The 13,521-nt window shown below is 46.5% G+C and overlaps 1 protein-coding gene across 1 annotated transcript; it reads right to left on the bottom strand.

Annotated features, from left to right (window-relative positions):
- Nucleotides 1-1,331: 1,331 nt before the first annotated feature.
- LOC132496322 (Golgi-associated RAB2 interactor protein 1A-like) lies at nucleotides 1,332-12,275 on the bottom strand. Its single transcript, XM_060108664.1, is given in 6 exon segments — nucleotides 1,332-1,530; nucleotides 6,147-6,220; nucleotides 6,222-6,269; nucleotides 7,831-8,077; nucleotides 9,029-9,213; nucleotides 12,123-12,275. Coding segments are annotated over 6 exon segments (906 nt in total).
- Nucleotides 12,276-13,521: the final 1,246 nt, after the last annotated feature.

Below are 13,521 nucleotides of genomic sequence, written 5' to 3'. Positions count from 1 at the left end.
ATATTAGGGATACTTTTGAGAGTGGAGTGCGTACACATTAATAATGATGCTAGAACAACAGGCATAAATTGGGAAGGGTGGTCCCCCTTCACATTAGTCTTCTCTAAGTTCTGCTTCTAGACGTCCCTCACCAGCACCAACAATGCTCAGCTTGTTTGATTGTAACATGCTGAAAGGAAATTTGTTGCTTTAATTTTTATTGGAGGCAGGAAGAAATCAACAAACACTAGGCATCCTCTCAGCTCAGTCTTTTCTGACCCAGTCTAGCTAGGATTTACCACTCAGCCCAACTGAGCATGCACAAGGGGAGGGCAGTCATGTTCCTTCTCCTTCCATCACTGTATTACCCACGTGTGAACTATAGGGAAGCAGGTCCTCCAGCCTTGATTTGCAGACCAGGTGGCTCAAACATCATGTCAACCTAAATGGCTTTCCTGTGTCCCCAAAACAGGGCTCAGTATCTCTCCCATATGCTCCCTAAAGGCAAGTATCATGTCCATCTGTCTTGTTCTCTCTAATATACCCAGCAACTAGTGCAGTGTCTGGCACCTAGCAGGAGCTTGATAAATGCCTACTGAATGCTGTGGTAGTATTCCTCAAGTCAGTATTCCCCATTTGTCCAGAGGTTGGTCAAGGGTCCTGTTTTATCCCTGATATACACAGACACTGTGTCTTCCACTTGGGTTTCATTAGGTCCTGAGTAGGAAGAGTCAATCAATTAGGACTTCCAGTGATGGGTGGTCACCATCTTCCTTGACAGAAGCCCCATCTTCATTAGCAACCAAAGTTTGCATGGCCAGGATGACCTTTCATAGCTTTACCTTAACACAGGGAATGGGACAGGAAGACTCACGTTCTTGTTTGAGGTAAGTGGGGCAACACAAAAACATCTCCTAGCTGATCGCCATCATTCTCAGGATTCTTTCACTTTGGGCTTGTAGCAGCCCTGTCTCTGTTTCCCCCTATCCCTTTGTAAGAGGAAGTTGGATTGCTCCCCAGGTCCTTTCCTCTGGACTGGCTTTCTTGGTTTTGCTTGGCTGTTTGGGGGTTTCAACTGAGCTAACAGAATGTTTTTTCCATTTATATCCCAAGGAGTGAGCTATTGCTCCTAATTAGTCCTTCTCCAGCCCCTCCCCACCTCCACCCCCCATAGCACAACCTATAACAATTAGGGACTCACTTGGAGGTTTATTGGTGGAAGTACTGGAGCACCTTGTTATAAACACCATCTCCCATGGTCATCTGGGCCACAATAGGAAAAGAGCATTATAGAAGGTTGTAGCAAGTGGACTGAATGAAGCCTGGGAAGATGACCCTGTTTCAGCTAGGTGTTAGGGTCCCAGGAAGTTCTCTCCTAGGGAACTGGCTACAGGAGCCTGCAGGAAGTGCTCCTCTGGATTCTTTTGTTCCCAGAGACTGTGGCTCAAGGTGGCTCTCATGGGTATATTTGAATTGACAGGGGATGCCACTGGAGAGGATGTCTTGTCGTAGCAGTTGAAATTGTCTATTTCAGTGGTGGTATTGGTGTTTCTGGAGTAGCCCAGGATATCGGGGTCATTGAAAGCAATAGAAGAAAAAGAAAGCATTGTTAAGAATCTGATTTTGAAACTTTTAAAATTACATCTTTTCCAGCATGAGTGCCTTGAACCTAGATCTAAATATGGAAATGATGGGCAGTGACAACACGTATTTATGGCATGAGGTACCTACAAGCAACTTGAGCAGAGAAAGCCAAGCGGGAGGGAGGCTGGAGCGAAGGCATCTCTGCTGAAGTGGAACAGATACCCCTCCAAATCTTAAGCCTTGCTTTTATGTGTTGAGAATGTAACATGTTATGAGTCAAAGGCAAGACCTGAACCCACTGGGACCTGCCTGATGCCCACTATAGCCTGCCAGGTATCAGCATAAGTGCAAAGAAAACCTCAGACAGTTCTCCAAAACAATAACAACTGAAAAAAAAAAATCACAACCACTTGTGTGTCTAGAAAAACACACCCTGGGCTAAAATTTTTTAAAATTTTGATTTTAAGTGAAATACATGCTTATTTTAAATGAAAAAAAACCTACAAAAAAGCACCCAAAAGAAAATAAAAATCACTCACACTTACTATTCAGAGATAAGTACAGTGAGCTCTTTTTTTTTTCCAATGAAATTAATTTTAGGGTTATTTAGCCAGAGACTGGCAATATGGCCTAATATCTAAAAATGTCTTTGCCACAAAACACCTAGAAATGCTGAATAAAATATAATCTACACAATTTTAAATGCATTGTTAAACTCACAAAAAGTAAAGTAAAAACCCCAGGGACCAAAATTAAAGATCAGTGAAGTATGAGTTAAAGTGGGGCTGCCTGAGGGACTGGCCAGTCTTGGTGACCCAGGCCTTGGGTTTTTATGGCCATGTGACACAGGAGATAAAGTCTTGGGCCCGAGGTAGGTAGGGCATTAACTGAGGTATTTACACAAGTCCAGGACTTTCAAAGCCACCTTCTCGGCACCAGAAAGAAATCCATCCGGTGCCACAAGCTCATCTATATCAACTTGGATTCTGGGTCAAAACAAAAATCTCTGCTGAAAATTCTTATCTTTGGGACTGTCCCAATACTGGTTTGAGGACTGAAACGATATATGGTACGAGAACTTCCAAGCTGAGAAACTAATATAAAAACTTTTGGACTTACATGGTGGTGCAGTGGCTAAGAATCCGCCTGCCAATGCAGGGGACACGGGTTCGAGCGCTGGTCTGGGAAGATCCCACATGCTGCGGAGTAACTAAGCTCGAGCGCCACAACTACTGAGCCTGCGCTCTAGAGCCCACGAGCCACAACTACCGAGCCCATGTGCCACAACTACTGAAGGCCGCATGCCTAGAGCCCGTGCTCGGCAACAAGAGAAGCCACTGCAGTGAGAAACCCGTGCACAGCAACGAAGACCCAATACAGCCAAAAATAAATAAATAAATAAAATTTACATTAAAAAAATTTTTTTTCTCCTGAACCAGTAATATCTCTGATATGGAATCAAACTTACAACGGCTCTTTGGGGTTAACCCCTCCCCCTCCAATTTAGGCCAACATGAGTCCCACAGATAAAGGCCTGTTTGAGAAAAGCTCGGATAAAATATTACAGCTACAGACAGCTCCAAGGCCCACAGGGTATCAGTATCTGTGTGAGAGGAAGCAGAGAGAAGCAACAGGGCATCTGATGTGCCTGTAAACAGGAGAGCTCCTACATCTCCCTCAGCTTCTCAGTGGCAAGTGCAGCCAGCCAATTTGAGAAGAAGGAAACTGAAAGTAAGTGCAAGGGGTCCATGGTACAGTCTGAAGAGGCTGGTGAAGTATGTGCCTTAAGAACTCTCAAAACCACCAGAACACTCTCCCTTGCAGGACGCGCCCTCAAACAAGGAAAAACCACTGGAAATGGAATCCAAATTGAGTAGGACAGGAACAATAAAAGCAAAGGAAAGAGAGAGGTCAGGGAAAGATAGGAGAGAGGAACACAGCCCTGGAATCCTAAAAAATACAAGGCCATAAACACTTCACAAAAATGACACAAGAGGGAGCTCTGGAGCCCAAACCAGAAAGCTGCCTCGACCAGCCCCTCACCCGCAAAGGTTCAGGAAAACGTTCACATCAGAGATCATAATCCAAGGCAACACAAAATTATATAAGGAGGAAACAGGTTGGGACTTCCTCAGCGGTCCAGTGGTTAAGACTCTGCCTGCCAATGTAGCAGGGTGCGGGTTCGATCCCTGGTTGGGAACTAAGATCCTGCATGCCGCCCAAGGCGTCCAAAAATTTTTAAAGAAAGAAAAGAGGCTATGAAGCATCATAAATCCTTATAGACAATGAATGCACACTAAAAAGATGTGCCTGCAAAACAAATGAAAAGTGCAACCTAGCATTTCAAAATGAGCTAAAAGAAGTTAAGACAATGACAGAACATATGAGAGAACAACTAAGTCAGAATTTAAAAGATTTATAGGAATTCCCTGGTGGTCCAGTGTTTAGGACTCTGTGCTCTCACTGCCAAGGGCGGGGTTCAATCCCTGGTTGGGGAACTAAGATCCCACAAGCTGCGTGGTGCAGCCTAAAAAAATAAAAATAAAAAATATAAATAAAAGATTTATAAATGCGGTGATAAAACTGATAAAAGAATTAGACATTTCTAAAGAAATAAAAATTACTTCTTAAATGAAGCCTAAAGCCAGAAAGAACACAAAAACAAACAAACAAAGCAGATAATGCCTTAAGAGAAACAGAAGTTTAGAAGCAGGAGAGTTTCAAGAATAAAAAAGAGAAAGTGGCAGGTAATTAGATACGCAAAGATGATCCAACATACAAATAGTAAGAGTACCCAAAGAGGAAAATTTTACATTGTAATTCAAGAATACCATCTTGAGGGCTTCCCTGGTGGCGCAGTGGTTGAGAGTCTGCCTGCCGATGCAGGGGACGCGGGTTCGTGACCCGGTCCAGGAAGATCCCACATGCTGCGGAGCGGCTGGGCCCGTGAGCCATGGCCACTGAGCCTGCGCTTCCGGAGCCTGTGCTCCGCAACGGGAGAGGCCACAACAGTGAGAGGCCCGCGTACTGCAAAAAAAAAAAAAAAAAAAAAAAATACTATCTTGAAGTTGAAAAAAAAAAAAAGGCTGGAAAGTACATATAAAGGCTCACCATGACCTGGGAGAACAGACCCAGCATGACCACGGCTGGGACCCTGCCCCAGAGCAAGGCTGTGAAAGCACTGAGAGAGAGGATGTGTGGAGAGTCCTTTGTATAGAGCTTCTCCTTTGTTCCCCTCCAGCTGAACAACAGAGGCTTCCTGGGAACACCCAGAGACCTTGAGCAGTGGCCCCTGGGGTCTGGGAGACCCAGTAGGTGGCGGGGCACAACTCCCACCCAGGAAACATGGAGGGTGGCGGAACCGGGAGAGCAGGTTTCTTTGATGATAAAGTGAAGAGGAGCTGCTCTGTGTCCAGGAGGCACAGTCCTCCCTCCAGTAGCTGGTCAAGGTCTGAGAGGACATTTCCTGAGGACAAGATGTCAACTGTACCGGAGAGAAAGAGCCTGCCTGGAGCCACTGTAGACCCTACCCGCAAGGACTCCCTTAAAGGTGAGGGGACTCTGACAGCTAGTGCCTGAGTGCATGGATGCCTGCAGAGCCAGGGCCTGAGCGGGGGTCTTGCATTAGGGTGAGGACTTCAAGGAACCCAAGAAAGCTCCTAAGAGAAAAAGCCAGCTTTAAAATCAGGAAACAGAAGGAGAGGAGTGACAGTCCAGTCCCCACATGAAGGGCCATCTTAATATGAGGCCAAGCTGACTGAAGGGGGGGTGATGTGATCACTTTAGAGTTTTGATAATTTTCAGGCACTGGATGTTTTAATTTCAGAACTGATGCTGCTTTTGCAGTTTAAAGGGACCAAAGAACTCTTTTATATTCTAAGAGGGAGCCCATATATGCTATGGGGCCTGCCCAGAGACCAGCTTTTATCCAGGGGCAAGAAGACAACTTCTCCCGCTGAAAAAATTATAAAGCAAAGGAAAAAATTTTGCATTTTGATGATACCCTACAAGTTGTACTTCTTCAATGTATCGATTGAACAATCTTGCTTTGGTTTTCTCTCTCTTGTTACAGAAAGAATCTAACACAATGACTTAGTAGATGAGTAAAACTTCGGAGCCAGCAGTGGTCTCCCATGTGGGTTAATGTCTATTCTGTCCATTTTACAGAATAGACAAGTGATGCAAGGAGGCCTTGGGATTGTCTTACCCAAGGGACCCTTGTGAGTTGGGGCTGGAGATAGTCAATATATAACTCCATGAGCCTGCTTCATTGCCCTTCTTTGAATTAATTTATTCATCCCTCACTCCTTTTACTGAACACCTTCCATATGAAAACACTGGGGTTTACCTAGGGACTATTCAGATCAATCAGCCACTGACCCTGTTCCCAAGGACAGGCTTATAATAAAATTAAGGGGACAAGTCACATGCAGAGGTCTAAAGTGAAGAGAAGGAACTGAGATGGGTAGGCAGAGGGTGTCACTGACCGCCGCCCACCCCCGCCCCCCGCCCCCCACCCCTCCCTGCGCCATGGCTCTGTGCTGCGGGAAGGGATGCCAGCGCTGCCTGCACGGAGGACCCGCCTGTCTTCTGTGAGCTGGGACCTTCCTGAGAGATTTGAGAAACAGTCACTGGTCTGCTCGGCTGCCAAGAGCTTTCATGGAGCTTTCACTGGACTGGCAGGATGACAGGAGGCTGCTTCCAGACTGGATGGAGAAATGTGCAGTCAGATGGCCACTTCTGCTCCCTGATAGCCCTTGGCTTCCTCGGGCCATAACCTTGAAGGAACTCACTTGTGTCTGCCAGCCTAGTCCTGGGAACCTGCTCCTTCAACATCAAGCCCTCAAATCATCAGACCAAAAATGGGGCCCTAGCAGGATCACCTCCTCTCCCTGATGGGCTGCTGTGGCTATCTGCCCAGAGCACAGGCTCTGACCCTTGTGAAGCACAGCAGTAGAGCTGACTTGCGAAGTCAGCGATAGAGTGCCTGACGTATGCCACTTACATGAGACGAGGCAAGTGTTTCCATCCTGAAATCTGAAGGTTTAAGGCTGTCCAATCTATCAAGCTTTTCCTTCCTGACCTTCTACCCTAAGCAGGTACTGGGAAAGCCTTCTATGGGTCAAAGGAAAAGAAAAAAAACCCTTAAATAAACTAAAAGGGAAAAGCAAATCCTTAGGGGAAATATTTGCAAAAACTTGAGATTAAAGGCTTAAAAATCCTGATATATAAAAAGCTCTGGTTTACAAATCAATTTAGAAAAATGCAAAGCTGCCAATAGAAAAATGGCCAAAGAACACAAGAGCCAATGCAAAAAAAAAAAAAGGTGAGTGTTCAAATTCATTGAAAAATCAGAGAATCCACTTTTTTTCAGCCTATCATACTAGAAAATTTAAATGTACACTTCTCAATTGTGATAAGGATACAGTGACACAGTCACTCATATTATTGGAGAGAGTATAATTTGGTATGAACTTTCTGGAAATAATCTGGTAGTATGTATCAAGAGCCTTAAAAATGTCTGTACCCTTTGAATTCTGCTTCTAAAAATCAATTCTGAGAAAACAATCAGAAATGTGGACGATACATAAATGCTTGTTGTAGCATCAGTTACAATAATGAAAAGTCAGAAACAACTCTGAATGTTAAACAATGTTAAATGAAATAACTCTGAATGAATGATATTAGGGGAATGGTGAAGTAAATTTTAACCCATTCATACAACTGAATAGCATGAAATTACCAAAATGATGTATATAAAGGGCTTCTAAAAGAAATGGGAAAATGCTTATGATATAATCTAAATTGGAAACAAAAGCAACATTCAGAAATGTATATATATTTAATGTCCTCAAATATATAAATTAAAAATTAAGATGAAAGAATAGAAAGAAATATGCCAAAATGTTCCAAGTGATTGCTTGGGGCTGGAGAGAAGTGGGGGTGATTTTTCTGTAATTTTCTGATTTTCTTCGGTGAGCATTATTCCTTTATAACACTGAAAAAAAAAAAACCCAGCAAAAAACAGCAAACAATTTTTAAGTGAGTGAAGTACTTTATAGCTCTTTTTTTGGAAGACAAAATTAATTTACTTTTTATGTCTGTAGACCTCAATTTGGTGTGTGCGTATCATTGGCCCTTGAAAAAGAAGTCTGCTCATCCCCACACAACACTAGACTGTAATACCCATCAATTCTCGGGAGGTGATATGTTTCCGATCCCCAGCTGACCCTACGGATCTCTTGGCGGGATCTTGGTGAAACTTACTGTTTTGGTGGAGCTGCAGGGCAACTTGGGCACCAGGCAGTGAGAGAACTGGATTCTTGGGTCTTTTGTGGTGATAGACAGACCTCTCCGCAGAATTTTCACCAAGCGGATCCAGAATTGAAACACAGCCTCTGGGTGTTTTTCGTGGAGCCTCAGGTAGTAGATCTTTTCAGTCACTGTCCTAACCCTCAGGATGCGCTGGAGCCGGTCGCAGATTCGTAGCTCCACGTACTTCAGTGGGAGAATCCTGGACACAATCAGGAAATTCCCATGGCAGAGGCATCAGTGATTTTAATCAACCAAGCTGGTGCCTTCCTAGAGCTTGGGTCAACCTCACTAGGTGCTCACTTCTGCTTGGGGGACACCCAAGGGAGAAAGCTCATGGTCTGAGAGTGGGAATGATCACTAAGACCGACTCTTCTCTGATTTCCAGGGCCTTAGTTATTAAAGAATCTGCCCACACCAATAACAATGGCTGAGAGTCGATGTATAATATCTTGTTTAGTCCTCACAACAGCCCTTTGATGAAGGAAAGATAAGTAGCATTAATTCCATTTTACAGAATTTGAAACTGTGGCTCAGAGAAGCTAAGTGATTTACCCAAGTTTAGATCTTCTTCAGTAGGAAATCGAACTAAGGTTTTCTGGCTCTATTTTCAGGTCTCCTCCTCCCTAGATCCTGATTAACTGTGCTGAAAGATTAAGAAAATGGACGGAGGTCTCCTATACATCCAGTATTTTTTTTTCAATCTCAACACCTCATAATCCTATTTGACTATCATATCGCTCACCTTTCTTTTTGAAAACCTCTAAGTCGATATTGACAAAAAAAAAAATAAGCAAAAGGAAGCCAAGATTCTCAAAAACTAGGCCAAGCCAGGGATTGGTGCCCTACCACAGCGCCAAGCACAGCACTTGGTGCACATAGATACTAAGTAAATACTTGTTAAATGAATGAATGAAGTCTATATAGTTCATCAGCTAAAGAACACTGTTCTTGCTTCTCAGCTAAAGTCCAGCAAAAACTAACACAACATTGTAAAGCAATTTTACTCCAATTAAAAAAAGAAAATTATGTTGCTAAAAAAAAACAAACAAACACAAAGGCCACAAAATAAAAAAAATAAATAAGTCCAGCTGCAAAACAATGCAGTCATTCATCCTGCCCCTTCCGGCCCCTCCCTCAAGCCTTTCTTTACCTGCTGAGGGTGATGACTGGGGCACTACCAGGTGGGCTCCAGGTGGAAAACTGACCCTGGGGCCAGGTGACATTGGCCATCAGGAGGACGTTGGGGAGTGGCAAGGACGGCACCGAGGAGGTCACCCCGAGGATCACAGTGGTAGACCCTTCACAGACATCCATCCAGTTCCCGGGCTTAGTGACCTAGAAATCAGCCCCAGGCACATGGGTCAGAAAGAAGCAGAAGACAGGGGTGGAAGGTTACAGATGTTAGAAAGTGGCTCTGCAACTTGGTGACAGGCTTAGAGCACCTGTGCTTCTTGCAGGTGTGTGGCACACTGGACCGGGTCATGACCTGAATGTGTCCTTCCTGTGGGTCTCCCCAGAGAGACTTAAGTTCATTGGCAACAGGAACGCTGTGTGCCCTTCTTCGAGTCCTTTGCATTACTAATTTTAAAAGGATGCACTAGTAAGAAGCCAGCACAGGTTCCTTTCTTCCTTTCTTCCTTCCTTCCTTTTTCTTTCTTTCTTTTCCTCCCTTCCTTCCTTCCTTCCTTCCCTCCTTCCTTCCTTCCTTCTTTCCTTCCTTCCTTCCTTTCTCTCTCTCTCTCTTTCTTCATTCATTCATTTATTGGCTGTGTTGGGTCCCTGTTGCTGCATGCAGGCTCTTGTCTAGTTGCGGCGAGCGGGGCCTACTCTTCATTGCGGTGCGCGGGCTTCTCACTGCGGTGGCTTCTCTTGTTGCGGAGCACGGGCTCTAGGCGCGCGGGCTTCAGTAGCTGTGGCTCAAGGGCTCCAGAGCACAGGCTCGGCAGTTGTGGAGCACGGGCCCAGCTGCTCCATGGCGTGCGGGATCTTTCCAGAGCAGGGATCGAACCCATGTCCCCTGCATTGGCAGGCAGACTCCTATCCACTGCGCCACCAGGGAAGCCCCAGCACAGGTTTCTAATGGTCTGGAAGGGAGATTGTGAGAAGAAAGTTCCAGCAGGGGAGGAGAGTGAGGAAAGAGCTGTTGAACGGAGAAGACCCAGGCAGCCCAACTTGAGGGAGGTTTGGGGAGCTTCTCCCAAGATGAGGGAGTGCCGGGCTTGTTGCTGGGTCTTGAGTGTAATAAGGACCTGTTCTCTTGCAGCACTCGGGGCTGTGGCAGGACAGGGAGATGGATGCCTGGCACTGGGGCACAGTGTCTCAGCTAAGACACCCCTACCTCACTCTCCAGGGCGGGCAGAAAAGCACCAGGTCTGTAGCCTCTAAGGAACCACAGGGACCAGGGTAAGGAACATCTGAGGAGTGACCCCTACGTTCCCAAGACCAGAGGGCCTTCTCCCAATATCCTAGGCTTTGTAAGACCAACAGGGCCATTCACAGCCCATGGTGGAACTGGGGACCAGGGGAAAGCCCCAGGAATGACTGAAATGTTAGCTCCCACAAGCCTGAGTAGATGGTGCCCCAAGAAAAGTGAATTTTGATTTTTGAAAAAAAAAAAAAAAGTAACATTTCTTGGAGCCCATGTTGTGGAATGAAATTCATATGTGCTACAAAACACAGAGGGCCACACACACTGAGAGTAATAAATAAATGTTTGCGGGTGATGTTTCTTGGCGGTGATGATAGTGATGGTGATGCTGAGGGGAGGGAGCAGCATAACTTGTGTGGGCTGGATCAGTTCAAGGCAGCTTTTAGCTCTGCCGCGGGCCAGCTTCAGCAGGCAGTCTTTCCCCCTCCCTGGCACAGTCTGAGTCTCTTGCTGCCTGAGTCACCTAGCGTCCATCCAGAGAATCTAGACAGTTTTAATACTAGGCCAAAGAGAACATATTAGGAGAATAAACCTGCCGCCATAATCTCACACCCAAGGACATGACTAGAATTTGATATCTTGAGTCTGGATTTCCCACGATACTGCTCATTCTCCTCTGAGTGTGTGTTAGGCATGAGCATGCCCCCCCACGCCCCCCATGCTGCCAGCTGATCGCCCAGCTATGCAGCTCCCTGGGGCAGGGCAGGGACCAGAGAGCACCCAGAGCCATGAACCTTTGGGGGACCTCCTCAGAGAGTAGCTCGCTGCTCTGTGAAGGGGTCTCCAAATTAAGCCCAACACCCACGTCCAATTGTTCCCACCCTCTCTCCTGTGACTTCGAATCACTCTTCAACTCCACCGAATGGTTTCCTGACTGCAGACCCTCCCGTGCATTCCAGCCTCCTGTCTTCACCCAGGAACCTGAAGTCCCTCTGCCTGGAAGGTCCTCCCCCTGCTCTTCTACCAAAGTCTCAGCAAGACCTCAAAGAATGGCTTACGACCCCGTCTTCTGGGAAGCCTTCCACTACTGCCCAGGTTGAAGGAGTGCTCCGCTCATGCTTTGGGGTTCAGCTAGTCCAAACCCTCTGACACAGAGCTTTTTCAACAGCTACCATTTTATACTATGTCCTTTAAACCTACAAATTCACAAGCTTCTTGTCCAGGGACACTATCTGATCTCTCTTTGCATCTCCTGCCTCTCACACAGCTTGCTGACTGGTTATGCCATACCCGCAACGGAGCACAGGTGGTCACCAGCCAGACCACTGGAGGGAAGGGGGTAGCACCTTGGTGAGATGTCACACGGATTGAAATGATCGCCCCGCACTCCTGGTGTCTCCATGCTTCCCAGGCCACAAACACTCACTTCCATAGGTCTGGGGGATGGTCGAATCTGGGCAAGGCTAATTTATCCAGGGACCTTGGTCTCATGCAAGGGTATTTGTATAATAATATCCCAGAAAGAAGGTTGGGTTTCAGAGCAGGGATTCCTACAGCTGCCTTCATCCCCTCTAATCAGCCAGTGTGGACTAGCGGCCCCGGGAGGGCACCTATGAACCCTGCCTGGAGAGTGGGTTCTGCTTTCTCCTTCTGCAGGTGTAACTCTATTTCCCGAAAGCATTTGACCTGCAGGGAGTCCCGTGAGGCTGTGGGCACAAACTGAGGTGAACTTGGGACCCAGACCCTCTCGTTTCTCTGGCTTTCCTGGCTTCTTCCTCCTCCCCAGGGCTTTCAAAGGCCTTAGCATTTTTGGACCAATCCTCAGGAACAGGTTTGGAAAGGGAAGGAGAGCTGGCCCTGAGCTGCACAAGGGTACCTGGATAAAGTTGCTTTCAAACACCACCGAGTCAGAGAACAAGTTGAATTCTGGAGAATGAATCAGTTGACAAAGGAGTCCATCTTCCACCCCAAGTTCCACTCCAGGGCCTGGTTCCCTGACCTCAGGTAGGAGGCTCCTAATTTTACTCATTGGTTCTTGGGAAGGATGGGCTGGGAAACATCCCTGGGGCTCCACTCAGACCCAGCCCAACTCCACGGTGTTGGTGTGACCACCACTCCCCCACCTCCACAGCTCCACCTCCCCTCCTGACTTACCGGCTGTCCCTCAGGCTGGGAAGGGCCTGTCGGCTCACAATGGCAGGAATTACATCAGGGAATGTGACCTGTAACAACAGGAAAGGGAAAAAAAAAGAAGAGGCAAGGAAGGACTGGGGGTGAGCAGGGTGTTTTTCTCCCCTTTCCTACTCACTACAAACTAGCAATAATGTAGCCTGCTCCATTTTTCAGTCCATCTCCCCACACACAGGAGGAAAACAACTCTCCCAAGGTTATGGCCAGACTGCGAGCTGCCACAGCAGCAAGGGAGGCTATCAGGAAACCCACAGCCTTCAATCCTCCCCACTCAGGGCGAAGCCTCTCACAAAAATTTTCTCTGTAAATGTGACCTGTTCGCCTGATGTCAGGCCCTCACTGGGCCGGAAGAGCTCAGGATGTGGCCTGCAGTTCAGCCCAATCTTCCCTCCCCCATCTCATGGGATAATTTTCTTTTTTTTTTTTTCTTTTTTTTAACACCAGGCTATTAACAAACCAAAGAGGTTTATTTGGAAACTGTGAGCAAATGAGGAAGTGTGATACAGTGTATGCTGGAGCATCACAAAAAAGACCATGAGAACCAGGTGTTAAATCTCCAGGTTGTTGGTTGTTTTTTTTTTTTTTTTTTTTTGCGGTACACGGGCCTCTCCCTGTTGTGGCCTCTCCCGTTGCGGAGCACAGGCTCCGGACGCGCAGACTCAGCGGCCACGGCTCACGGGCCCAGCCGCTCCGCGGCATGTGGGATCTTCCCGGACCGGGGCACGAACCCGTGTCCCCTGAATCGGCAGGCGGACTCTCAACCACTGCGCCACTAGGGAAGCCCATCTCCAGGAATTTTAATGAGTCAGTTGTTAAACACAGCCATTGTTAAAATTTTAATAATATAAACTTACAATTAAATAAGTTATATAAAAAACAAGGTCATAAATGCCCAAACTCATCACTTCTTAATTATTTTACTAGACTTCATGGCTCTCTATCCCCTTGAGGTTGTCTGCATCTCTCATGTCTACATGGTAGAAATGATACATAAGGTTGTGCTACCACTGCTTCTCTCTCCTCAGTGTGTACAGAAAATTCATGGTGGTCACTGTCTCGAGACCAGCCATGCTGGGAGTTACGTA

Source organism: Mesoplodon densirostris, chromosome 9 (assembly GCF_025265405.1).
Source record: "Mesoplodon densirostris isolate mMesDen1 chromosome 9, mMesDen1 primary haplotype, whole genome shotgun sequence".
NCBI classification, from domain to species: domain Eukaryota; kingdom Metazoa; phylum Chordata; class Mammalia; order Artiodactyla; family Ziphiidae; genus Mesoplodon; species Mesoplodon densirostris.
This window is presented reverse-complemented; position numbering and strand designations above follow the sequence as displayed.